General features: G+C 35.4%; 1 protein-coding gene across 1 annotated transcript; it reads left to right on the forward strand.

The window, feature by feature from the left end:
* Positions 1-1,697: 1,697 nt before the first annotated feature.
* On the forward strand, positions 1,698-21,738 carry LOC127151868 (Y+L amino acid transporter 2). Its single transcript, XM_051092218.1, has 10 exons — positions 1,698-2,287; positions 6,189-6,709; positions 12,772-12,897; positions 13,130-13,274; positions 15,123-15,246; positions 15,355-15,458; positions 15,537-15,633; positions 18,218-18,367; positions 18,487-18,670; positions 20,541-21,738. Exons 2-10 carry the CDS (start codon positions 6,190-6,192, stop codon positions 20,633-20,635), a joined length of 1,545 nt encoding a protein of 514 aa, XP_050948175.1. The 5' UTR covers positions 1,698-2,287; position 6,189; the 3' UTR covers positions 20,636-21,738.
* Positions 21,739-23,232: the final 1,494 nt, after the last annotated feature.

Raw genomic sequence — 23,232 nt, forward strand, 5'->3', positions numbered from 1 at the left:
ACCCAGAACAGCTTAGAAGTGATCCTAATGGTGTGTGCACACCAAAGTAAAGCAAATATTTGCAACACATTACTCGCGAGTAATGTTTGTTTCTTGCGCCACTTGCGCAAATTAAAACATAAACCATTTAAAAAGAAAACTTTTCTGATACAAACAGACGTGTCAAACCGGACATGCCAACAAGGTCTTTGCTGGTTGGCTTGCACGACAAAGAGTCAAATTTTCAACAAGTCGAACTTGTTTTTCTCAAATTTTTCAACTTTTTGGAAGACATGATTGTATGATTCGCCACTGAATAAAAAATAAAAAAGGTAATTGTGACTTTTTATCTCACAATTCTTTTTCCTCAAAATTGCAGGATGTAAAATTGCAATTGCAAGTTACAAAGTCAGAATTGCTAAATATAAACTCATAAATCTGACCTTTTTTTCCTTGCAATTGCAAGATTACATATAGAAATTGACTTTTTTTTCAGAATTGCGTGATACAAATTTCACAATTCCGATTTTTTTTTTCTCAAAAGTGCGTGATTAAACTTGCAGTTGCGAATTATAAAGTCAGAATCGCTAAATATAAACTCTAAATCTGATATTTTCTTAAAATTATGTGATATAATTTATAAAGAGTTTATATCTTGCAATTGTGACTTCTTAAAATTGTGAGTTTATATCTCGCAATTCTGACTTTATAACACACAAATGTGAGTTAGGTCAGAATTGTGAGATATAAACTCGCAATTCTGAGAACATATCAGTCATTTTTTCCCCTCAAAATTGAATTTTATAACTCACGGATAAATTGGAGTTTTTATCTCTCAATTCTAAGCAAAAAGTCTAAATTATGAAAAGTTGCAATTTTGAGTTATAAAGTCAGAATTGTGAGGTATAAATTCGTGAGATTTGTGAGAAAAAAAGACAGAATTGCGAATTTTTTTTCTCACAATTTTCTCGAATTATAAAGTCAGAACTGTGAGATATAAACTTACGATTGTGAGAAAAAAAATCAGAATTGTGAGGGGAAAAAAGAATTCTGAGAATAAAGTCTGAATTGCGAAAAGTTGCAGTTGAGTTATAAAGTCGTAAATCAGTCTTTTTTTTTTCTCAAAATTGCGAGATATAAAATTACAATTGCGAGAAAAAAGGTCATAATTTGGAAATACAAATTTGCATTTGTGAGGGAAAAAAGTCTGAATTGCACATTTTTTTTTCTCGCAATTGTGAACTTATATAAGTTCTAAAAAAAAAAGTCTGAATTGTGAGTTTATATCTCTTAATTCAGAGAAAAAGTCGGAATAACCTTTTAAATGGTTTTCATTCAGTGGCAGAAACAGGCTTGCATACGACTGAGGCGAATATCTCACATTTGTGGCAAACGTGTCGTCATCATTCGCATCGCCTGGCGTGAATTTTCGCTTATTCACGTCTTTGCGTTGACTTTATATGTAATCTACTCACACAAATAATACATTAATCCAAGAGGCAGTTTCCTGTCGACCTTTGAGTTTGTTTGTATGAATGTACGTTGATATAGCAATGAGGTCAGCTCCACTTCCAGCTTTAGGTTTCCTTCCTTTGTTTCGTAAAACATTTTATAGCAGTTTTGTGAACAGGTTTTTTATGCAAAAACTTAAAAACTCCTATTGATGACATAAAAGTGTTTATGAATTCAGGCCCTGGTAAATATGTTTTCTGTATTGTAACATTATGGGACTTTTCACTGATTTTATCATCTGGAGTAATGGTCTTCTCAATAAGCTGCACAAGTTGAGGTGTCACATTTACACCTTGCACAAACTGTGCAGACCGAGTTGCGCAAGTTTAATGCTTGAGGTTAGAGGGTTCATAGTAACAGTCCTGCTTTCCATATCAAGCACCTCTAATAATGGGGAACTGGTCTGTCCTTAACCTGAATTCTAGAGCCTGAACTAGAACAGATCAGATAACAAAGACAAGCTTTAGTTCAACAGGGATTTTTTGCTGAGCTACTTTTACTATCAATAGGAGGGGACCGGCATTCTCTGTCTCTCTCACTCAGTACAGACCTCTTAAAATAGACAGGGCAACTCAAGAAGCCATTTTGCCTCCGGTGGAAAAACACATCAGGGTCTGCGGTCTGGGATTGCGACAGCACTCATCCTGTTGACCCGTTACACCCTGACAGTCTAGCTTTCTTCATTCTGACCAAGATCACCATCACTCTGGAAACTTGCATAACTCATCTCTACTCTCTTCCTCTCTACAATCCGTTTTCATTTTTTTCCACAGCATTCCTTCTGGCATGATTAAAGGTAAAGTACACCAGTTATTTTTGCCACTACATTTAAAAATGTTAAATAGGACCCCAAACTACTGGCCCCACAATGGCCATATAAATAATCATTTCCAGGAGTTAGTGAGGGCATTGCCTGTTGGTAAAATATTTCAATTTAAAGTGATTATTATTTTGTTATCATTAATTAAAAATGGAATTAACCTCAAGCTGTTTTTGATTTAACTGTTTTACAAATTAACTGTAACACAGAGTGCTCAAGACAACATTAAATGCAGGAATATTGGTGACAAAAAAAAAAAAAAAAACTTCTGAAGCATGTAACCATTAGTATAATGGTAACACTTTAGTTTAGGGACCAGTTATCACTATTACTTATTAGCATGCTTATTATTAACATATTGGCTGTTTATTGGTATTTATAAAGCAACTGTCCTGCATGACCATATTCTACATCCCTAATCCTACCCAATATCTAAATTTAACAACTACCCTACTAACTATTAATAAGCAGTAAATTAGGAGTTTTTTATAGTATAAAGCACATAATAATGCCTTATACTGCATGTCCTTATTTTAGCTCTCTTAATCATGCTGCTACCCAAACTTAACAATTATCTTACTAATTATTAATAAGCAGCAAATTAGAATTTTATTGAGGAAAAAGTCATTAAAAGTGAAATTTGCTAATACATTATTGAAAAAGTTTTGTCTGAAAACAATATGTAATAGACATGAGCTGACAAGAACAGTAAATAGTTGCATTTTTTTTTTAACTAGCATTAACAAAAATGAACAAATAATGTAACAAATTAGTTAATGCGTTAACTAACTAATAGGACCTTATTTGGAAGTGTCACTGGAATATTTGTATATGATATCTAGGTAGCATTTTACAGTAACATCCCATTAGTTAATGTAAGTTAATGCATTCACATAATACGTTTGTCACATTATTTCTTAATCTTTGTTAATGTTAGTTAATTTTATTTATTGCTGGTCTAAAAATATAACTCTTCACTGTTCATCCATTTAGCTCAGGTCCATTAAATAATATTAACAGAGACAACTTTTGATTTTATCAGTGTATGTAAATGCTAAAATTAACAAAGTATAATAAAAAAAACTAACAGTGTAAAATAGTTGTGTAGCTTTTATGTGGATCAGTGTAGTTGACTAATATTAACAAATGGAGCCTTATTGTAAAGTGTTACCAATATTTTTATATTATTTAGTATTTTATGCCAATTACAAATTTGTTATGTTCTAAATAGTGCTGTCAATCGATAAAAAAAAAACCTAATTTAAAAAAAAAAATCTGAAATTAATCGTAATGAATCTCTCCTAGCAAGTTTTTAAATATACTTTAATACTGCAGTAATTTCACATTCAATTTTCAAAGTAATGTAGAAATAACATAAAGACAGTATATTTTTAATATTTGTTTGGCATTTTTTTTATAACTGAAGGCGAATGCCTCTGAATACCAATACTATTGACTACTGACCATCCAACCGTATAACTGAGAGCTATCAATTTTAACATTTATAAGACTTCTAATTTAAGTGAACTTAAAACAGTTACATAAACCCCATTACCTGTGCCCTTTAGCAAGTGGGAAATATACATTTCCATCTGATGAAGACATAAATGCTCAAAGACAAGCAGTGTTGCCAACTTATTTCAATGGAAAGTAGCTAGACCCCACTTGAAAAGTCGTTAAATGTCGCTAGATGACGTCATACGCGCTAATTAGCATATCCACGTCAGTGTGTCGTATTAGGCTCGTTTGAGATGAGCAAATTCTGCGCAGAATCAATCACCGGTGATCACCACAAGATGCATGCCGGTTAGAAATGTGTCTGAGTTATGTCGGTCTTGCTCTGATGTCATGCTGACGTGTGCCAAAAAACTCTCGCGATGGCGAGGCGGCTGTGTCAGATTGAGCAGTCGGGCGCAGTAGCTCTCAACCGACTGCGCTGACCAAAAGCATGATGGGAAACGACTGACTAACGACAAAGCTTAAAGCTCATTGGTTCAGACAACCGTTACGTTGCCGTTCTTTTCTAAAATGTTTTATTTTTTTGTTCTAATATCATGTGGTTATGTGTTTAAATTATGCATGAATATTCCCAAACACTATGCCAGTGCGATATCTGCGTGAGATGTGATTTTTGTCGTATTTCTATAAAAAATACTATGGATGATAAATACGTCTTTCGTATGAAATTAAATAGCAAGCACTTTGAGTGTCTTGTTCATCATATTTATTTTCATATAAAAACAACAAGCTGAAATTATATCATGTTTATCAGCAACACAGCACGTGAGTGTGATAATGCGATATTCGCCTTTGATCTCGTAGGTATCTGTTCTACTTCGAGAGGTCAGAACTGTCCGTCTTGACTGCACTTATTTCACTCCTCCCCTCACTGCAGCCGCCTACTCTCGCCTACATTTCAGGCGAGGCGAGCCGCATCTCAAACGAGCCTAATGTCTTGCCTCTTTGTGCACACATACTGCACTGTAGCTAAATTCTCCATAAGATGGTTTTCAATGACATATTTTAGTTCATTTTGTCAGACAGGATGAATATGAAATAGTGACTGAAAGGTGGCCCATTAAGACTACATAACCAGCTCTCCAAGATATTAATCTGCACTAAAATCCTGACTCATAATCATGACATTGTCTAATGAAATCGACAATGGCTGTGCTGTGATTTCGGCTATACTTGCATGTACACTGTAAAAAACAATTTGTTGAGTCAACTTAAAATAATTTGTAACATGGCTGCCTTAAAATTTTAAGTTCAGTCAACTCAAAAAAAGTTTATTCAACTTGTTAAATTATACTAAGTGACAACTTAGATATTTGAGTTGAATCAACTTAAAATTTTAAGGCAGCTGGGTTACCCATCTGTTAAGTTTAGCAAACACAAATATCTAAGTTGTTACTTAGTACAACTTAATATTTCAAGTTGAATAAACTTATTTTAGTTGACTGAATTTAAAATTTTAAGGCAGCAGGGTAACAAATTATTTTAAGCTGACTCAACAAATTGTGTTTTTTTATTTTTTACAGTGTAAAATTTAGTTAGAAGAAACAAAATATCTTCTTATTTTATCTGAAAGTGCTGCTCCTCTCTGCCATTCACTGACCAGAGCAGACGCAGATAGAGAGAGAGACGTGTGTGCGCTCCGGGAAAGCAACGCTCGTGCTGCAGTACCGACGAGTCTCAGAAACTAAATAAGGTTTGTCCAAGAAGTTGCTAGATTTGTCGCTAGGTGCTTTTTTGGAAAAAAACCCCTAAGGGGGTTTGAAAAGTCGCTAAACCTAGTGACAAAGTTGCTAAGTTGGCAACACTAAAGACAAGCAATATTAACTTCTCCAATTTTGTTCAGTGGTAGTAGAAGCAGGGTGGTCGTTGGTATTAGTCCTGCCCTCGTCCACTTTGATTGACTAGAAAGTGACAGTGATGAGCGCAGCCTTTTACTCAAAGTTGAACATTCTTCAACTCTCAGCGGTAAAAAAAAAAACGCCCAAACACTCAGGGCAAAAAAGACGCTCTGTGCTCGGCATGCTCCTGGCGTTTTTAAAAACGTGGAACTCCCATTGAGAACAGTTGAAAAAATACACAAGAAGCAACAGTTGTGAGTGGAGTGGCCAACCCTAGCTATTAAATATTTTTAATGCTGTTCTTAAATATGGTGACACTTTATATAGACAGATCTGTAGACAAAAAATGTTTGGTTGTTCCGAAAGCTCCTTGTTTCAGACGTAAATATGCAAGTCATAGTCAGAAACAAGATTTCTGGGATGTTGATGCTAAACAAAACCACAATAATCATCATCAATATTGTGTTTGAGTTTTATCACTGATTACAGCTGTGATAATTATTGACTTCTGTTTCCTTCAGCATGAAGAAACTAATGTCTTTAGCCCAAAAACTCTGCCCGGGATCACGGGAAGACCTGGACCTGAAGAAACCGAATGGAGCCTGCAATGGTCCAGAGCCGCAGGAGGAGAAGATGATCATGAGGAGGGAGATTTCCCTCGCTAACGGCATCTGCTTAATTGTGGGCAACATGATTGGCTCGGGTATTTTCGTGTCACCCAAAGGTGTGTTGATGTACAGCGCCTCCTACGGCCTCTCGCTGGTCATCTGGGCTCTCGGGGGCATATTTTCTGTGTTTGGCGCACTGTGTTACGCAGAACTTGGAACCACTATTACAAAGTCTGGCGCTAGTTACGTGTACATCCTGGAGGCCTTTGGGGGTTTCCTTGCTTTCATTCGCCTGTGGACGTCCATCCTGCTGGTTGAGCCGGCCAGCCAAGCTGTCATCTCGCTGACGTTTGCCAACTACCTGGTGGAAGCGCTCTACCCAACCTGTCAGCCTCCGTACGATGCCGTGAGACTGATAGCAGCGGCTTGTCTCTGTGAGTTCTCAGTGTGAAAGAGATTGTGATTGCTCCTGCTGTGAAGTCCAGTTTGCTTTCCTAAAAATGCCTGGTCTCTAAAGTTATTCCAAAAAACAATAGTGTCTTTTTAAAGTGCTCCTAATATGCCTTTTTAAATATGACCTTTCATGCAGTGTGTCATGTAGCTGTATGTGAACATAAACTATCTGCAAAGTTGTGTAGCCGACAGTGCACCATAAATAAAGTTATTGTCTATCAAATAAAAGGGTTGGCTTACAATCGCCTGAACGAGTCGTCAGGAATTCAAATCTTATTCTGTTATGGCTATACTTCACAAAGTAACACATTTGCATAATGTCCACCCACGTTCTACGTCGCAAACAACTTGCCTGCCCACAAACACAGTAAAATTTCCATGTGGTTTACGTCATGTTGAGAAGACGCTGTGAGAGTAAATTTGTTTTATATTCACTTCCAAAAGATGAATCTACAAAGATTGTATTTTTTCTAGGGATCGTTGTGTTGTGTAACAACCCTGCACATGTCTTGCTAACCGGCTAACTCACGCTTCTGTAGTTCTGTTGTTCAGCTGTGGGTCCACTGTAGTCTAAAAATTTGTGATTGATGCAGCTTGGCTATCTGTCTGTCTCATTAGTTGAAGTAATGATAAAGGATGTCGCACGAAGCAGCTTTCACACACAAAGCGGCTTAATGCATTATACAGTGTATATATATATTATACAATGCTAACTTGTAGATCAGCCACTTTAACCGTTTCATCGTCAGACTCCGGCTCGAATTGGTATGGTAAAATCAATGTCATCTTTTCTATGTATTGACAGGTCTCCAAGGCTGTCATTCAGTTATAGCAATGGGCAATTTTTGGACCTTGCATACATGTAAACCTGTTTTAGGAGACTCATAAAACAATATTAGCAACATTTAAAATGGCATAATAGGAGCACTTTAATCTTTCATCAACCACCTCTGAAACTAATTTCCTTTTCAGTTGATTCCTGTTTGCCCTTATTGTGTGAGATCCTGTCCCACTTTTACCCCAAAGCCACTGAATTACCTTTTTTATGTGTACCCAGTTCAGTGCCTGATTAGAAAGGACATAAAATACAATGTATTTTTTCTTAATCATTAAAATAAATTACATTTGTCATTTATTTGACATATTACCCAAGCTAAACATTCTCAAATTAAGAATTTAACTTTGTGCGTTTTCAATTAGCTTAGCATAGCATTTACTTTTTAAGAAAAGTCTTTTAAGGAACACTTCACCCTAAATTTATAATTAGGGCCCTAGCACCGATGGCTCTAAAGCACCACCTATAAAATGTCAACTAAGTGCCCCTTGAGCTACATTTCACGTACATGTACGAAATTCGGTAGACACATGTAACACACCAATACCTGCAAAAAAAGTCCCACTGTAAAAAGTCAGAAACCCAACAGGAAGTCTGGTATTTTGAATTTTCTCTGCAAGTTTTGTGCTGTTTTTGCCATTTTCAGGCGTTGTATTTAATCAAACTCCTCCTAGAGATCAACAGATAAACACCAAAATTTGGTCAGTGTAATCTAAAGTCCTTTGTGACGTTACATTGCGAAGATCTTGAGTTTTTGTTGAAGGGCGTGTCTGTGGCGGCCTGAGTTTCGCCATGAAACAGGAAGTTGTTATAATTCAGGCATACAATGTCCGATCTGCATCAAAATTAACATGTTTGCTCTAACGAACTCCTCCTAGAGATTTAATTAAATCAACATTATATTCAGTCAGTCTAATCTAAAGGCCTTTGGAATGTTAAATTGTGAAGATCTTGAGCTTTTGCAAAAGGGCGTGCCCATGGCGCCCTGACAAAGTTAGGATATGTCATATTTTACACTAACTCAAACATACCATGTTCAATATGCGCCAAACTTTGTATGTTTGATCAAAGTCCTGGCTTGAAGACATCTATGTGCCAATATTCAGTTAAAGTCATAGCGCCACCAGCTGGCAGTAGGAAGTTTGGCACATATTAATGACTTTGACATATTCCTTCTATATTTACTACTTTAAAAGCATACTGCTTACCATTCACTGTTTTCCTAAAGCCTCCGGGTGGCAATGAGCCCAGGTGCGAGAGCTCTTTCAACGCTGCTTGCAGCTTTAATTTAGTTATTTATTTTTTGTAGTGTGTGTGTGTGTGTGAAATATTTTTCCACTTCTGCTGTCTTTTACATCACAACACACAAAACATTTTTTTCACTTCACTAAATTTCACATACAGACACATTATGCTGTATATATGAAATGGCATTTAGAACTCAGTGTACTTCTCTAATGTAATGTGAAAAACAAAAAACACTGAGTGTGAAAAGTGGTTGTTCCATGCCAGAATTAACCAATACATCTGTAATGACTCATAGATGTCATTCAGCCGAAAAGAAAAGTTGTTTCAGTAGTAATCCAATAATAGAAATAGTAATAGTGATAGTAATCCAAGCTATTACATTAAAAGAAAGATTATGAAGACAAACATTTTCATTTAGAATAACATGCACCAATGAATCATCAAACTCTAATTTCTATAGAAAAGTAAGCCCTTCTTTACAAAAAAAAAAAGTTATTCTATTTTAAATATAGTGTTAGACCTAAATTAATATGTACTTAAACAAAGATACTATTGTTTTGTGGTTCTGTTTAGCATACACTTCCTTACAGCATCTAGTTACACGAGAGGTTATCACATGACCCCTGATGAAATGTAGTAAAGAACTTTAGGCATCTAATGTCATAGTTACCTGCATGATTAAGCAAAGAAATATATGCGTCAAGACAGATGAAAAACAAGTAAGCATGATTAACCTGTCTAACCGTAGTGCCTATTGGGTACTTCTTTCAGCAGATCCCAGTTTAGGTATCAACATCTATTATCTTGTGCACTATTTGCTGTGACACGTTGAGAACCAAACTATTTTAGTAGCAAACAAATCCTTTTTTGTGACTCAGCTGGCTTGACTATTGCAGACACCGGTATTTGGGTCAAAGATAAACAACAACACATCCCTTAACCATGGTACAGTGATGGTAATCCAGGAAAATATACCAAAGACTACCATGTTCACACATCACTATCTTTACATGGCACTCCGATGGTATCACTATAACAGATTCAAAAAGCCATGAACTTTTTGTTGTCTAAACTGGTGTGTGTACATTCATTTGGAATGGTTTTTGTTAAAATCTACAAATCGAGGCCTATATAAATGTTTCTTTTGGTTCATGTATTCTAAAGCAAACAGAGTTTGAGCAAAGTGAAAATGAAACAGGATGAATGTGGAATTTTTCTCAGTTTTACACAATTTTTATACGTGAGACAACGAAGGTGTTTTTGTTTCTCTTTCCTGCTTAGCAGCTGTTGCCTTCACACAGTTTCCAGTCAGAGCTAAATATGTTCTCAGAAGGCAGGGATATGATCCACCCAGCGCATGAGGACAGACCGTGACAACACAAACACTATTCACGTGCTGACTGAGATGGGTCCTGGCACTTTCCAAGAATAGGGTACAAAAACAAACAAACAAAAACAAACAAACAAACAAACAAATAAACAGAAAGTAATTTGTTTCTGTTAGGGAAATAATTAGGGAAAATGTGGATTCTCAACCTCACAGATCAAACAACATATTATATGAGCTGATTTATTTTACATATATCTTGTCTAATATTTGCAATTTTTGCAAAAATGTTACCACTATTTATTTATTTATCTGTTGATAAAATTAAAATGCCCTGTTGCACATAAACAAACAAACAAATAAGTAAATACCCTGTAGAAAAAAAAATGGAAAAGGTACTGGTACTTTTCTGCCAAAACATTATCTGTTAATTTTATGGACATTTCCTTCAGCCCTGAAACACAACACAATGCAATGTGTAATTAACATAATGGGTGAACACCCATGGAAAAAATCAGTACGGAACATTTCTTCTTGTTAAAACAGGACATTGGCCCCTATTGTTATGAACTTAAATGTAAAATAAAATGTAAAAATGGGACCAACTGTTGTTTGTAGTTACACATAAATGTATATTTCCTATAAACTGAATAATTTTTTTTTTCTTATAATAACTTTAGGACAGTGGTTGAGCTTTGTGTAAAACGTAAAGGGGTGCTATTATGCTTTTTGACTTTTTGAACTTTAGTCAGTGTGTGGTGTGTATCTTTGGGTATAAAAAAGATCTACAAAGTTACAAATCTCAAAGTCCAATCCAAAAGGAGATATTTTGTTTGTGTTTCCCTTTTCAAGAACTACAACGAATTTGTTTTCCACATGCAATGATGTCACAACGCGGTCCATTAGAATATCATTAAATTAAATCCCACTCACGGAAATTCGAACCGTTGGAGGGAGGGTAGGGACGAGGTGGGGGATTAGCTCAACTTTAGTGATGCAGCACGGAGAACCACTTCAACGAGCCGCAGCGCAGTGGGTATAAACACAAGCATTGACTACAGTGGCCGCTTTAGAGCTGTAACGCGCCACACACGTGTGCAGTACAGGGTGTCGAAACACATGCCGAAGCCACAATCTACTCCGGTTGCCGCGTCGGAGCCGCACTCCCAAGCTTTAGAATGGCATAGACGGGTATTTCTCCTCATCAGTCCAAAACAAGTCCAATAATATGCATCCATCCATAATAAAAAGTGCCTCACACGGCTCCAGGGGGTTAATAAAGGCCTCCTGTAGCAAATTGATATGTTTTTGTAAGAAAAATATCCATATTTAAAACATAAGAATTACTTTAATCTAGCTTGCGCTAACAGTTGTACACGGAACTTGCTTCTTTGACAAGGTGCGTGGCAGTACTGAAACACCGTCTAAGCTGTTCGCCAGTCGCAACACAGTGGGACAGCTAACCAGTTGGACTGACTGTTACCGCTTCCTCTGCTGCTTCTATGGTTACTTCCTGTTTGGTGGCCATATAAGGAGGGCCATGCCAAACAGGTGTCGTGAAGTATTGTTTTGCCTGTGCAGACTCTACCAAGCGTTTTCCCTGTTTTCCCTGTTTTTCTTGCCTTGTTTTGTTATTTCCATGGTTCTTGTTTTATTTCATAGTCATAGTTTTTGCCCTGTTTCATTGCCATAGTTTCAAGGTTCCATTGCCTTGTTTATTTGTTACTTTTGGATTGCTCACTGGTATTTTGACCTTCTGCCTGTTTTCTGGATTACGCTATTGTCTTGCCCTGGATATCACTGTTTGTTTGGAGATCAACCCTGCCTGTCTGGCTACGTTGTGTTCAATAAAGCTCGCACTTGGATCTATCACGCTTCATACGAGTCCCGTTACACCAATCACAACACATTTTGTTTTTCGGAAGGCGGGTCTTTATTAAACCCGGAACTAATCGAGCCATATGTGCCAGGCTGGGAGAAATGTATTGTAATAATGTAAATTATGTTAAAAATAATGCGTTTTTCCAACCACCAAGCATGAGAGCATGTTCTAGTACACCCCCAAAACAAAATCAAGACTTTGTAAAAGAGCATAACAGGACCCCTTTAATAACACTACTTGTTACACTTTTGAAAATATTTATTTTTATTCTACTCTATAAAATTTTCTTAACACAATAAATTGAATACAGAATAATCAATATGATAATTGTCAATAATATTGTGTTGTATTTTTTAAATGGTTGCATATTGTTGAGAAGGTGAAGATCCTGAAGTGGAACAGGCCAAAATCACTATTTGAAATGACAGATTTGGATTTTGATTTGTTTTGAATGACCTACATTCATGCTATGTTAATCTTACGTTGTATAATAGTTTATATAACCTACTGAATAATTCTCATTTAAAAAACATTTATAAAAAGAAGTATTGGGAAACCATAGTGTACTGTATTCTTGGAAAGTTCCTGTTGTGGTTTCTGAGAAAATAAGTGCAAAACAAAATACCAGCCTCTTACGTAATATCTTGTGATTGATCTTTTGGTTGAAACATTCATGTTAAATCTTCTGATACTCACACAGCTGATTTCAAAGTGTATTTAATGTGTTCCTCCTTTACTTCTCTTTCCTCAGGTATTCTAATCTTCATAAACTGTGCTTATGTGAAGTGGGGCACTTTGGTTCAAGATATTTTCACGTACACCAAGATCATGTCTCTACTCCTCGTCATCACAGTGGGCATCATTAAGATAATTAACGGTAAAAGTAGTTTCTATAGGATCCTGTTGGGGTTTCTAGGTGGATTTGTTACAGTAAATAAGCGGAAATGGGACTGCATGAACAAGGAAGTAGCTCTTAATCATATTCAGGTTGCACCTACACAAGTTTTGTTCTTTGAAAAGACTCATAGCCAATTAACAAGAGATCTCAGGGTGTTTCTTGTACTGCTCAACCTTATAATTTTCTCCCTGTGTTTCTCATACTTCCACAGGAGAAACAAAGAACTTCAATAGTCCATTTGAGGGTTCCTCCACAGAAGCGGGCAGCATTGCCCTGGCTCTTTATTCAGCTCTGTTCTCCTACTCTGGCTGGGACACGCTCAACTTTGTTACTGAGGAGATCCAAAACCCTGAGAGGTGTCAACATTTCTAAAATATTTCCAAAATATTTCTAATTTCTAAAATCATCCACCTTTTAAAATAAATCAGTTGAGTAAATTATTGAATAACCCATTCAATGCAATTCAGTGCAATGCGGCGCCAGGCACAACACAATTGATTTTTGCTAGTTTCAGCCCGACGCCGTTATCATTTTCACGTCCTGTGCCACGTTGTTTAAATAGCAAATGCATTTGCGCCCATATGTGTGCCTGTGGGCAAGCTGGTCTGAAAACGAGATGTGTTCAGGCACATTGTTGGCGCGTTGCTATTTTGAGGCAACTGAAATAGACCGCACCATTGACCAACTGAAACCTGGTCTAAAGTCAATGGCGCAATATTTTTCTTGTTATTTAAATAGGCAGGTACACAATGCACATACATTCTGCTTATTATAAACACACAGGGACGCGCATCAGCACACAAACATGCCAAATATTAAAAATGAAAGGGTTACAATGTAAAAGATTATTATTGTGCACATAAATATAAAAATGCCTACATGCCATAATGGATAGTCAATCACTTTCTTATGGAAGTTGTTTTTTGATTTCACATTTGCTTTAGAAAATGATCACGTTCAGCAGTGAGGGGAGAGTTTTGAAAGGGGGTGCACATTAACTAATTTGAGTGGGCTTGGCCCGTGAATGCCCCCCTTTGTGCCGGCCCTGCTCTCCGGAGAAGTGTTCAGCCTTTGCACACCCATGACTCATTAAGAGAATAGGGACAACCCTTTTAGGCCATGCGCGCTGACCGTTTTTCCCGTCCTTAAAATAGCAAAAGTGGATTCGGAAATACCCCAAGTGCACCTATGCCATGCGCTTTAGACTATGTGCTTAGATCGCTAAAATAGGGTCCTTGGTTTGTTCCTGACCTAATCAGCTGTTTTGAACAAATATTTTGCATGAACGATTCAATGACTCACTCAGTGACACTGACTTGTTGCCACCTTCTGACGGTTTTAGTTTCATGTTTGAAAATGTTTCATTTTTTCGTCATTTCATTTCTATATTCATTTTCACCCAAAAATGCTAATTCTGTCATTAATTACTCACCGTCATGTCGTTCCAAACCTGTAAGACCTTTGTTCATCTTCAGAACACAAATGAAGATATTTTGATGAAATCCAAAAGCTTTCTGACCCTGCATAGACAGAAACGCAACTGCCACAATTGAGGCTCAGAAAGTTTGTAACAATATTGATAAAATAGTCCATGTGACATCAGTGGTTGGACCTTATTTTATAAAGCTATGAGAATACTTTTTGTGCACAAAGATAACAAACATAATCACTTTATTCAACAATTTCCTCTCTTCCGTGTCAGTCTTCGATGCATGCATCATGGTACTCTTGTGAACGTACGCTGAAGACTTGACATGGAAGAGAAGAAATGGTTAAATAGTTGTTATTTTTGTTTTCTTTGCACACAAAAAGTATTCTCGTAGCTTCATAAAATTACAGTTGAACCACTGATGTCACATGCATTATTTTTTTTATATTTTATATATTTTTTCATATTTTATTCTATGTCCTTACTACCTTTCTGGGCTTATAACATGTCTATGCAGGATCAGAAAGCTCTTGGATTTCATCAAAAAATATCTTTATTTTGTGTGTGAATGAAGATCTTGCAGGTTTGGAACGACATGAGGTTGAGTAACCAATGACAGAATTTTCATTTTTGGGTGAACTATTCCTTTAAAACAGAATTTACATTTACATTTATTAATTTAGCAGACACTGTTATCCAGAGCTACATAAAAAAATAATGCATTATGTTCCCTATTTATCTTAAGCATTTAATCTTTCTCCTTAATTGTTCATAGGAACCTTCCCATCGCTATAGCCGTCTCAATGCCAATAGTGACAATCGTCTATCTACTGACCAACGTGGCATACTATGCCGTTCTGGACATGCCTTCTTTCATGGGTAGTGATGCAGTGGCTGTAGTAAGGGTCTTTCTTATGATCAAATATCTAATCTTTAGTCTTTATGAGTTTATTGCATTTATTAAGCCATCATTTGATTAAAATATCAGTCTGTGTCCACATCTATAGACATTTGGAAATCAGGTGCTGGGCCCCATTAGCTGGATCGTTCCCATCTCTGTGGCCATGTCTTGCTACGGGGGACTCAATGCATCCATCATTGCTGCCTCCAGGTAAACATTTCTGGTTCCAGTTAAAATAGCAGGGACTCTGATGTATGCATACTATAAATATTGTTCCTTTCATGTTAGGTTGTTTTATGTGGGGGCGAGAGAAGGCCACCTTCCCAACAGCTTAAGTCTGATCCACTCTGAGCGCTACACTCCTGTACCTGCACTTCTCTTCAATGTAAGTCTCTTGACTATTTCTACAAGTGTCATTATGTACATTATTTGAAATAGATTATCCGATGATATTATGATACTACGATATAATCAGTTGGTAAAATATCATTTATTCACAACTCATTTCACTTATGCAATACAATGTATTTGCACTACCAGTCAAAAGTTTTTGAGCAGTAAGATTTTTAGTGTTTTTTTTTTAAAGAAGTCTCTTCTGCGCACCAAGCCTGCATTTATTTGATCCAAAATACAGCAAAAGCAGTAATATTTTACTGTTTAAAATAACTGCTTTCTATTTAAATATATTTTAAAATGTAATTTATTCCTGTGATCAAAGCAAAATTTTCATTGCTGCGTTCTTCAGTGTCACATGATCCTTCAGCAACCTTTCTAATATGCTGATTTGCTATTCAAGAAAATTTTTAATTATTATTATAAGTATTATTATTATCAATATTTAAAACAGTTGAGCAGTTTTTTCAAGATGATGAATAGAAAGATTCAAAGTTCAGCATTTATTTAAAAAAAAAAAAAAAAAAAAAAAAAAAAAAAAACTTTGTAACATTTTACAATATACCAACGTTAAAAATGTTACTGTTAAAAAAAAACTTTTGACTGGTAGCATATGTGGGGAGGTATGACAGGTCTTTATTCACTGAAGTCCTTGAATCATGATTCTCTTTGATGAAACTTTGATAGCTTATAAATATCTTTTATTTCAAATCAACTACCAAGTCATGTAATTTCAGTAAGCAAGATTTTAAATCATAACTGTTTCAATAGCGTTTACGCATGAACCAGCATGTGTCTATATGGATTTTAGCTGATCTCAGTGCTGTTTTACAAATTTGTAGACATTTTAAAACAACATCTCTATAGCTGTTCATTCAGCATAGTAAAGCCTCTCCTCCACTGACATCCATTAAAAAAACGGCCTTTGGTCTCCTTTCCCACGTAATGACAGACAGTAAGCGTTAGCTTTAGCCGCTTTTTCAGCTATTGGTTGCAGGCTTGCCATTAGTGGCTTTGGTTTCTACTAATCCTGAAGACCTTGATTAGCTGGATCAGGTGTGTTTGATTAGGGTTGGAGCTAAACTGTGCAGAGCTGTGGCCCTAAAGGAATTGAGTTTGAGACCAATGACTTAAAAGGATAGTTCACCCAAAAATGAAAACTGTCATGTCATTCAAAACCGGCAAGACCTTCGTTCATCTTCTGAACACAAATTAAAGGAGATAGAGCCCTTTGAAGTTGCATTTAAACTACATTTTGAAAGCTCAAAATCGGGGGGCACAACTGAAGTCCATTATATGATGAAAAACCCTGAAATGTTTTCCTCAAAAACCATAATTTCATTTATGACTGAAGACAGAAAGACATGAACATCTTGGATGACAAGGGGGTGAGTACATTATTTGTAAATTGTTGTTCTAGAAGTGGACTTCTCCTTTAAGAACACAAATTAAAATGCGTCATTGTACTCTTGTGAATGTGCGTCAAAGACTGACAAGGAAGAAAATAAATTGTTGAGTCTTTTCTTCTTTGTGCATGAAAAGTATCCTCATACCTTTATAAAATTAAGGTTAAAAACACTGATGTCACATGGACTATTTTAACAATGTCCTTACTACGTTTCTGGGCCTTGAAAGTGTTAGTTGCATTGCTGTCTATGCAGGGTCAGAAAGCTCTCGGATTTCCTCAAAAAATATCTTAATTGTGTTCTAAAAATGAACGAAGGTCTTGCTGGTTTGGAACGACATGAGGGGGAGTAATTAAAGACAGAATTTTCAGTTTTGGGTGAAATATCGCTTTAAATTCACTTAGTAATGAAAATATAATTTAGTTTCAAATGTTACTTTCAAGATGTTCTATTGCCTCAAAAATGAAACAGGCTTGTTTTTCTACTGAAATCTGGGAAATATTTAAATATGTGGATTTCAATTGGAATGACTGGATTTCACACACAAAATTTCACAGAGCAATCAGGGTTGCCAGGTCTTTGTAACAAACCCAACGAAGCTAGTACCCAAAACAATCCCAATTATGGCCAAAACTAGCCTAGGCTATCAAAATTGCTCCAAAATAGCATTCCATGGGGTCAAAACATCCTTCCAGGGAGTCCCACCTAGGACAAAATCACTTTCCATGGGGGCGGGGGTTTTGCTTCGACCCACGGACTACAAAAACAGCCTACGGCAGAGGTGTAAAAGTAACTCAGTTCCATGGGAAAACCACAGATGCTGACAGCAATGGTAGATGTGACCGCACCTTTATACTGACACCTAGTGGTGTGGATGTTGCCAAAAAACAATGGCATTGCTTAAAGCCATTGTTTTTGCTTACTGATGTCACTGTACAGTGCAACGCCCTACTCATATTCAATTAAAATTAGTGTATTATGAATTCAATAATAGTAGCAGTCATGTGATTTTATCATTAAGCGTTTATTAGGCTATATATGAGTGGAGTGTTCATCTGAAGTGGTTGGAAATCATTTTAAACATTTTACAGGTGCTACTCAATAAGTAATGAGAAAAAAAAGTGTAAAGTTTCAATGACCACACTGGTAAACATTTGTGGGTGATTGCAGGGCGTGATGGGTCTGATCTTCCTGTGTGTGGAGGATGTGTTTCAACTCATCAACTACTTTAGCTTCAGTTACTGGTTGTATGTGGGTCTGTCTGTGGCTGGACTCATTTACCTGCGCATCACTCAGCCTGACAGACACAGGCCGGTCAAGGTAACTGGATCCATGCAGCGTTCCAGCATACACATCTGATTATTAGATGTTGTTTGAATAACAGTGTGTTATTCTGCGTGTTTGTTGACTCAGCTGTTTTTGGTCTTTTTCTCCATTAGCTCACATTGTTCTTTCCCTTCATCTACTGCCTGTGCAGTGTGTTCCTTGTGATCGTTCCTCTGTACAGCGACACCATTAACTCTCTCATAGGAATTGGCATTGCTCTGTCTGGAGTGCCGGTTTATTACCTGTGTGTCTACCTGCCTAAAGAGAAACGACCAAAATGGATTGGTAAACTAAATGGTGAGAATAATCATATTCATTTTATATTTATAGATGTGAAAATCTTAAAAAAAAAAAAAAAAAAAAAAGAAAGTATTTAAACTAAGCTGCAAATTTCCTGACCTCAGACAATGAATGCATTTAAATGCATGATAATAACCCACATTTAATATGACAAAAAATTTACAGTAAGTGCAAAAATGTCCTGTTTAATTGTAAAGGACCGGGAGAGTAAAATGGTTATTTGAAAAAAAAAGTAGGAGTTTGCCACAAGAAATACTAATATTTCACAAGAAATTTAATTTAATTTAATTTAACTTAATTTAATTTAAGTGGAATATGAAGAAGAAAAAATGAGGACTTTTGACACAATAAATACTAATATTTTACAGGTAATTTAATATAACTTAATTAAATTTTTTATTTTGTAAAATATGAAGAAGCAGTGATTTCTTTAATTGTTATTTTTATTTTATTTTTATTTTAAGTGGAATATGAAGAAGAAAAAATGGGGACTTTTGCCACAGTAAATATTAATATTTTACAGGTAATTTAATTAAATAAAAAATTTTATTTCATGAAATATGAAGAACGAGTGATTTCTTGATTTGTAATTGTAAGTGTCAGAGAAAGTAACATAGACACAAAAAATGAGGACTTTTTCCACCCAAAAAAAAAAAAACAACAACAACAACTAATACCTCACAGGGAATTTTATTTTATTTTATTTTATTTTATTTCATGTTATTATTTTATTTTATTTTATTCTATTTTTTTGGAATATGAAGAAGCAGTGATTTCTTGATTTGTAATTTAATTTAATTTAATTTAAAGTGGAATATGAATAAGAAAAAAAAATAGGACTGTTGCCACATATTTGGCAGGAAATTTTATTTATTTTATTTAATTTTATTTTGTGAAATATGTCAGAGAAAGTATCATGGTCACAAAAAAAAAAAAAAAAAAAAGAAGAAAAATGAGGACTATGGCCAAAAGAAATATTAATATTTTACAGGAAATGTAATTTAATTTAATATAATTTTTTATTTTGTGAAATAAAATTGTATTATTTTATTTTATTTTAAGTGGAATATGAATAAGAAAAAGAGGACTTTTGCCACAAGAAATATTTTGCAGGAAATGTATTGTATTGTATTTTATTTTATTTTATTAAATATGAAGAAGCAGTGATTTCCTGATTTGTAGTTGTAAGTGTCAGAGAAAGTAACATGGTCACAAAAAAATGAGGACTTTTTCCAACAAAACAAAACAAAACAAAAAAAACTAATACCTCACAGGAAATTTTATTTTAACTTTATTACGAAGACACAGTGAAAAGAAACATGTCAGCTCTTTTACAGCAAGGTACTGTTTTCCTTTTATTTTGTTAATATAGTCTTGCGGTAAAGCATTATAACCATAGCAGCCGCTGCTCCACCACAACAAACATGTGACTATTATTCATACTAGTTCACAGTTCTGCTTCATTTATTTATATGAATCGATGAAGTCAAGGCAAGGTTAGATGCTTTCTTTTGGTTTGGTGGACCTCCAGTTTAGACTCAGAAATCTTTTATGAGACGTACAACGTAAATGTCCACAACCAGAACTATCACAAAATGTTCTAGTCTGGAAGGAAGGACAGCTACGTGACAGACGTATCATGTTTACGACAGCTCTAGTCTCTAGTCTCTTACTTCAGCCTCAAACTGCCAATACACTACTCAATCAATATATTCATATTAATCAGTATCTACTCAATCAAATGTAATAATGCTTAAAATACAAATACTTAATATAAGAAAAAAATATTTCCAATGGGATGGTGCAGGTAAAACGACATTTTTTCCTCTTTTCTCCAACCTGTTTCCCTCTCTTTCTTCCATGCCAGATTCTGTCACCAAATACACTCAGATCATGTGCTATTGCTGCTTAACTGACCTGGACGTGGAGCCAGAGAAGTTGGCAGAACCGAAGAGTCAATAACTATTTCAAGAGGACGTGCCTGGAGCACGGATTCCACCTCTGAGGAAAAAAAAACAGAAACTATTTGTCAAAAACAATACCTCATGGATTTATAAACTTCTGGTACATCGTTTAAATTATGTCAGGGATATCTCTTTTGCCATTTTGAGACTATGGTATAGACTCTTGAGACTTTCTTGTACAAGAAAATGCACATTTCTTTTTATACTCCTCGTTAGATGCAGTAAAAAAAACAACAACTTTTAAATACCGAATTGTGAAATTCAAAGATAAGTGATTTTGTCATTTTGATATTAGTGCACTTTTTTTCTGTATGATAACTACACTTAGGGTCTGGCTGTCTGCATTTGATATCCTTTGTTCGTTTGAAAAAAGAAAACAGGAAGTATCGCATCGACGTCACTGAATACGTCTTGAGTGTTTGTGTAATTAAGTTCTTAGTGAGTGATCAGTTTTGACTTGTCTTTTTTTGCCTTACAGATGTTATTTGAACACCTTAAGAGATAATTGCTGGGATGATTTTGCATATATTGTGAATGATGGGCCATGACTTGGAGATTTGCCCAGATGGCTAAAGCTAAAAATAGAGAAAACTATGGCCGTCTGGAAGCTCCAGTGTCAGATGTCTGGGTGATGATTGTGAGGGATGTGTTTAGCCTCTGACGCACAACATGAGACAATTAAAACATTATGAAATTATTAGATCTTATTTCTATCTGTCTCACGCCACTGTCAGAGTATGTCCAACTTTTATCTATTTGGCTTGCTTTACAGTGATGCATTTGGTTATCGTTGAGTAGTGATCTTTAAGATGTCATGGGTAAATGTAAAATCTGTCCATACAAAAAACATCGCCATATATCATAAGCTTTAAAATAAAAATGTCTTTTACTTTTCTGTATCTGTTTTGAAATGCGAACAATTATAGGCTGTGATTTGCAATTGACATTTAATTTATATGCCTATTGCAACCTGTTTATTTCGAAACAACTCTTGTTTTTTTGTGGTCTTTGGTTGCTGGTTTTATACAGTGATTGAAATAAAAGTAAATCAGAGGATGTGTCATAACAGAGCTGAACTTCTGACTTTACTGTGTCATGGAAAGTAAGTAAAACTGAGACCCACGTAGCTGCACGCTGCCCAGTGACTCAGTGTAATTTCAACATATTGAGTCATTTGATTAAAACGAATATTTTATTTCACAGAGTTCTGATTTCTAAATGACTCCTTCCTGATTAGCAGTGTTGGGCAAGTTACTTCTAAAATGTAATACATTATATATTACTAGTTACTGTCTTTTAAAAGTAATTAGTTACATTACAGTATTACTTTCTCTGAGTTGTAGTGCGTTACACTACTTTTAAGTTACTTTTGAGTTACTTTCACCAAAATATCCACAGAAGTATGACTAGGCATTATAAAATACCAAAATGTAGTTTATTGCTGCTCATTATAGTGGAGGGTAATGAGGAAGGTCAATATAGCATAAAATTATAATATCATATTTAGATAGGCTACCGGTATGTAAGTCTACATTAACACTACTTGTCGTACATTTACAGTTGGTATTTTACAAAATATCTTCATGGAACATGATCTTTACTTAATTTCCTAATGGTTTTTGCCATAAAAGAAAAATCTATGATTTTGACCCATACAATGTATTTTTGGCTATTGCTACAAATAAACCCCAGCGACTTAAGACTGGTTTTGTGGTCCAGGGTCACAAATAAGCACAAATTATTACATTTATAAATAATGTTCAACAGGGGCGATTCTAGGATTTTCATTTTAGGGGGGCTCAGCCCCCAATGAGGGTATAATAACAAAAATTAAATAAATAAATAAAATAAAAAATGTTTGACTAATAGGGGTGCTATACTATACTTATTGCAATATTCCACTGTATTGTATAGATAGGTATAACATTTGATTACTGAATAAGCCAAATACAAGTCTTTCTGATCTCACACACACGTTTACTGTACAAATACAAAATTTTACTGTTTGCATTTTTTAGTACAAGCCTCTTTCCTTAGCTGAAGTATGCAAACCTCTTTGCCACATGCACTAGAAACAATTGAAAGTTACATTTTCAAATGAAAATGGCAACAGGATAGTTTTAGAAAGTATGCGTTAATGTGCTTGATTTTGGCTGGAGGAAACAGCTGTGGTGTGATGAGGGGTGAACACAGCGAAACTCTGAGTTTGCATTTCACTGTTTTTATACTGAATCTGTTTTTTGTGAGTGAGATGAATTAATGCATGTTCACATTTAGTCTAGAATACAGTAACATCACGTTTACTCCCAATTTCCCAACAGGAGACTTGTCAATCAATAAATGGGGAAAAAGTAACTGGCGTTACTTATTTGAAAAAGTAACTCAGATATTTTCTTAGAAATTCAAAAGTAATGCATTACTTTACTAATTACTTGAAAAAAGTAATATTATTACGTAACTTGCGTTACATGTAATGCGTTACCCCCAACACTGCTGATTAGTATGAATACGGTAGGGTGACCAATATAAATGTTAATGTATTCAGTGTATCATTTTAATGACAGGTAGACTTTCTGTCCTTTTGTAAAACACCTG

The sequence above is a fragment of the Labeo rohita genome, chromosome 2 (genome assembly GCF_022985175.1).
Source record: "Labeo rohita strain BAU-BD-2019 chromosome 2, IGBB_LRoh.1.0, whole genome shotgun sequence".
Classification (NCBI taxonomy): Eukaryota; Metazoa; Chordata; class Actinopteri; order Cypriniformes; family Cyprinidae; genus Labeo; species Labeo rohita.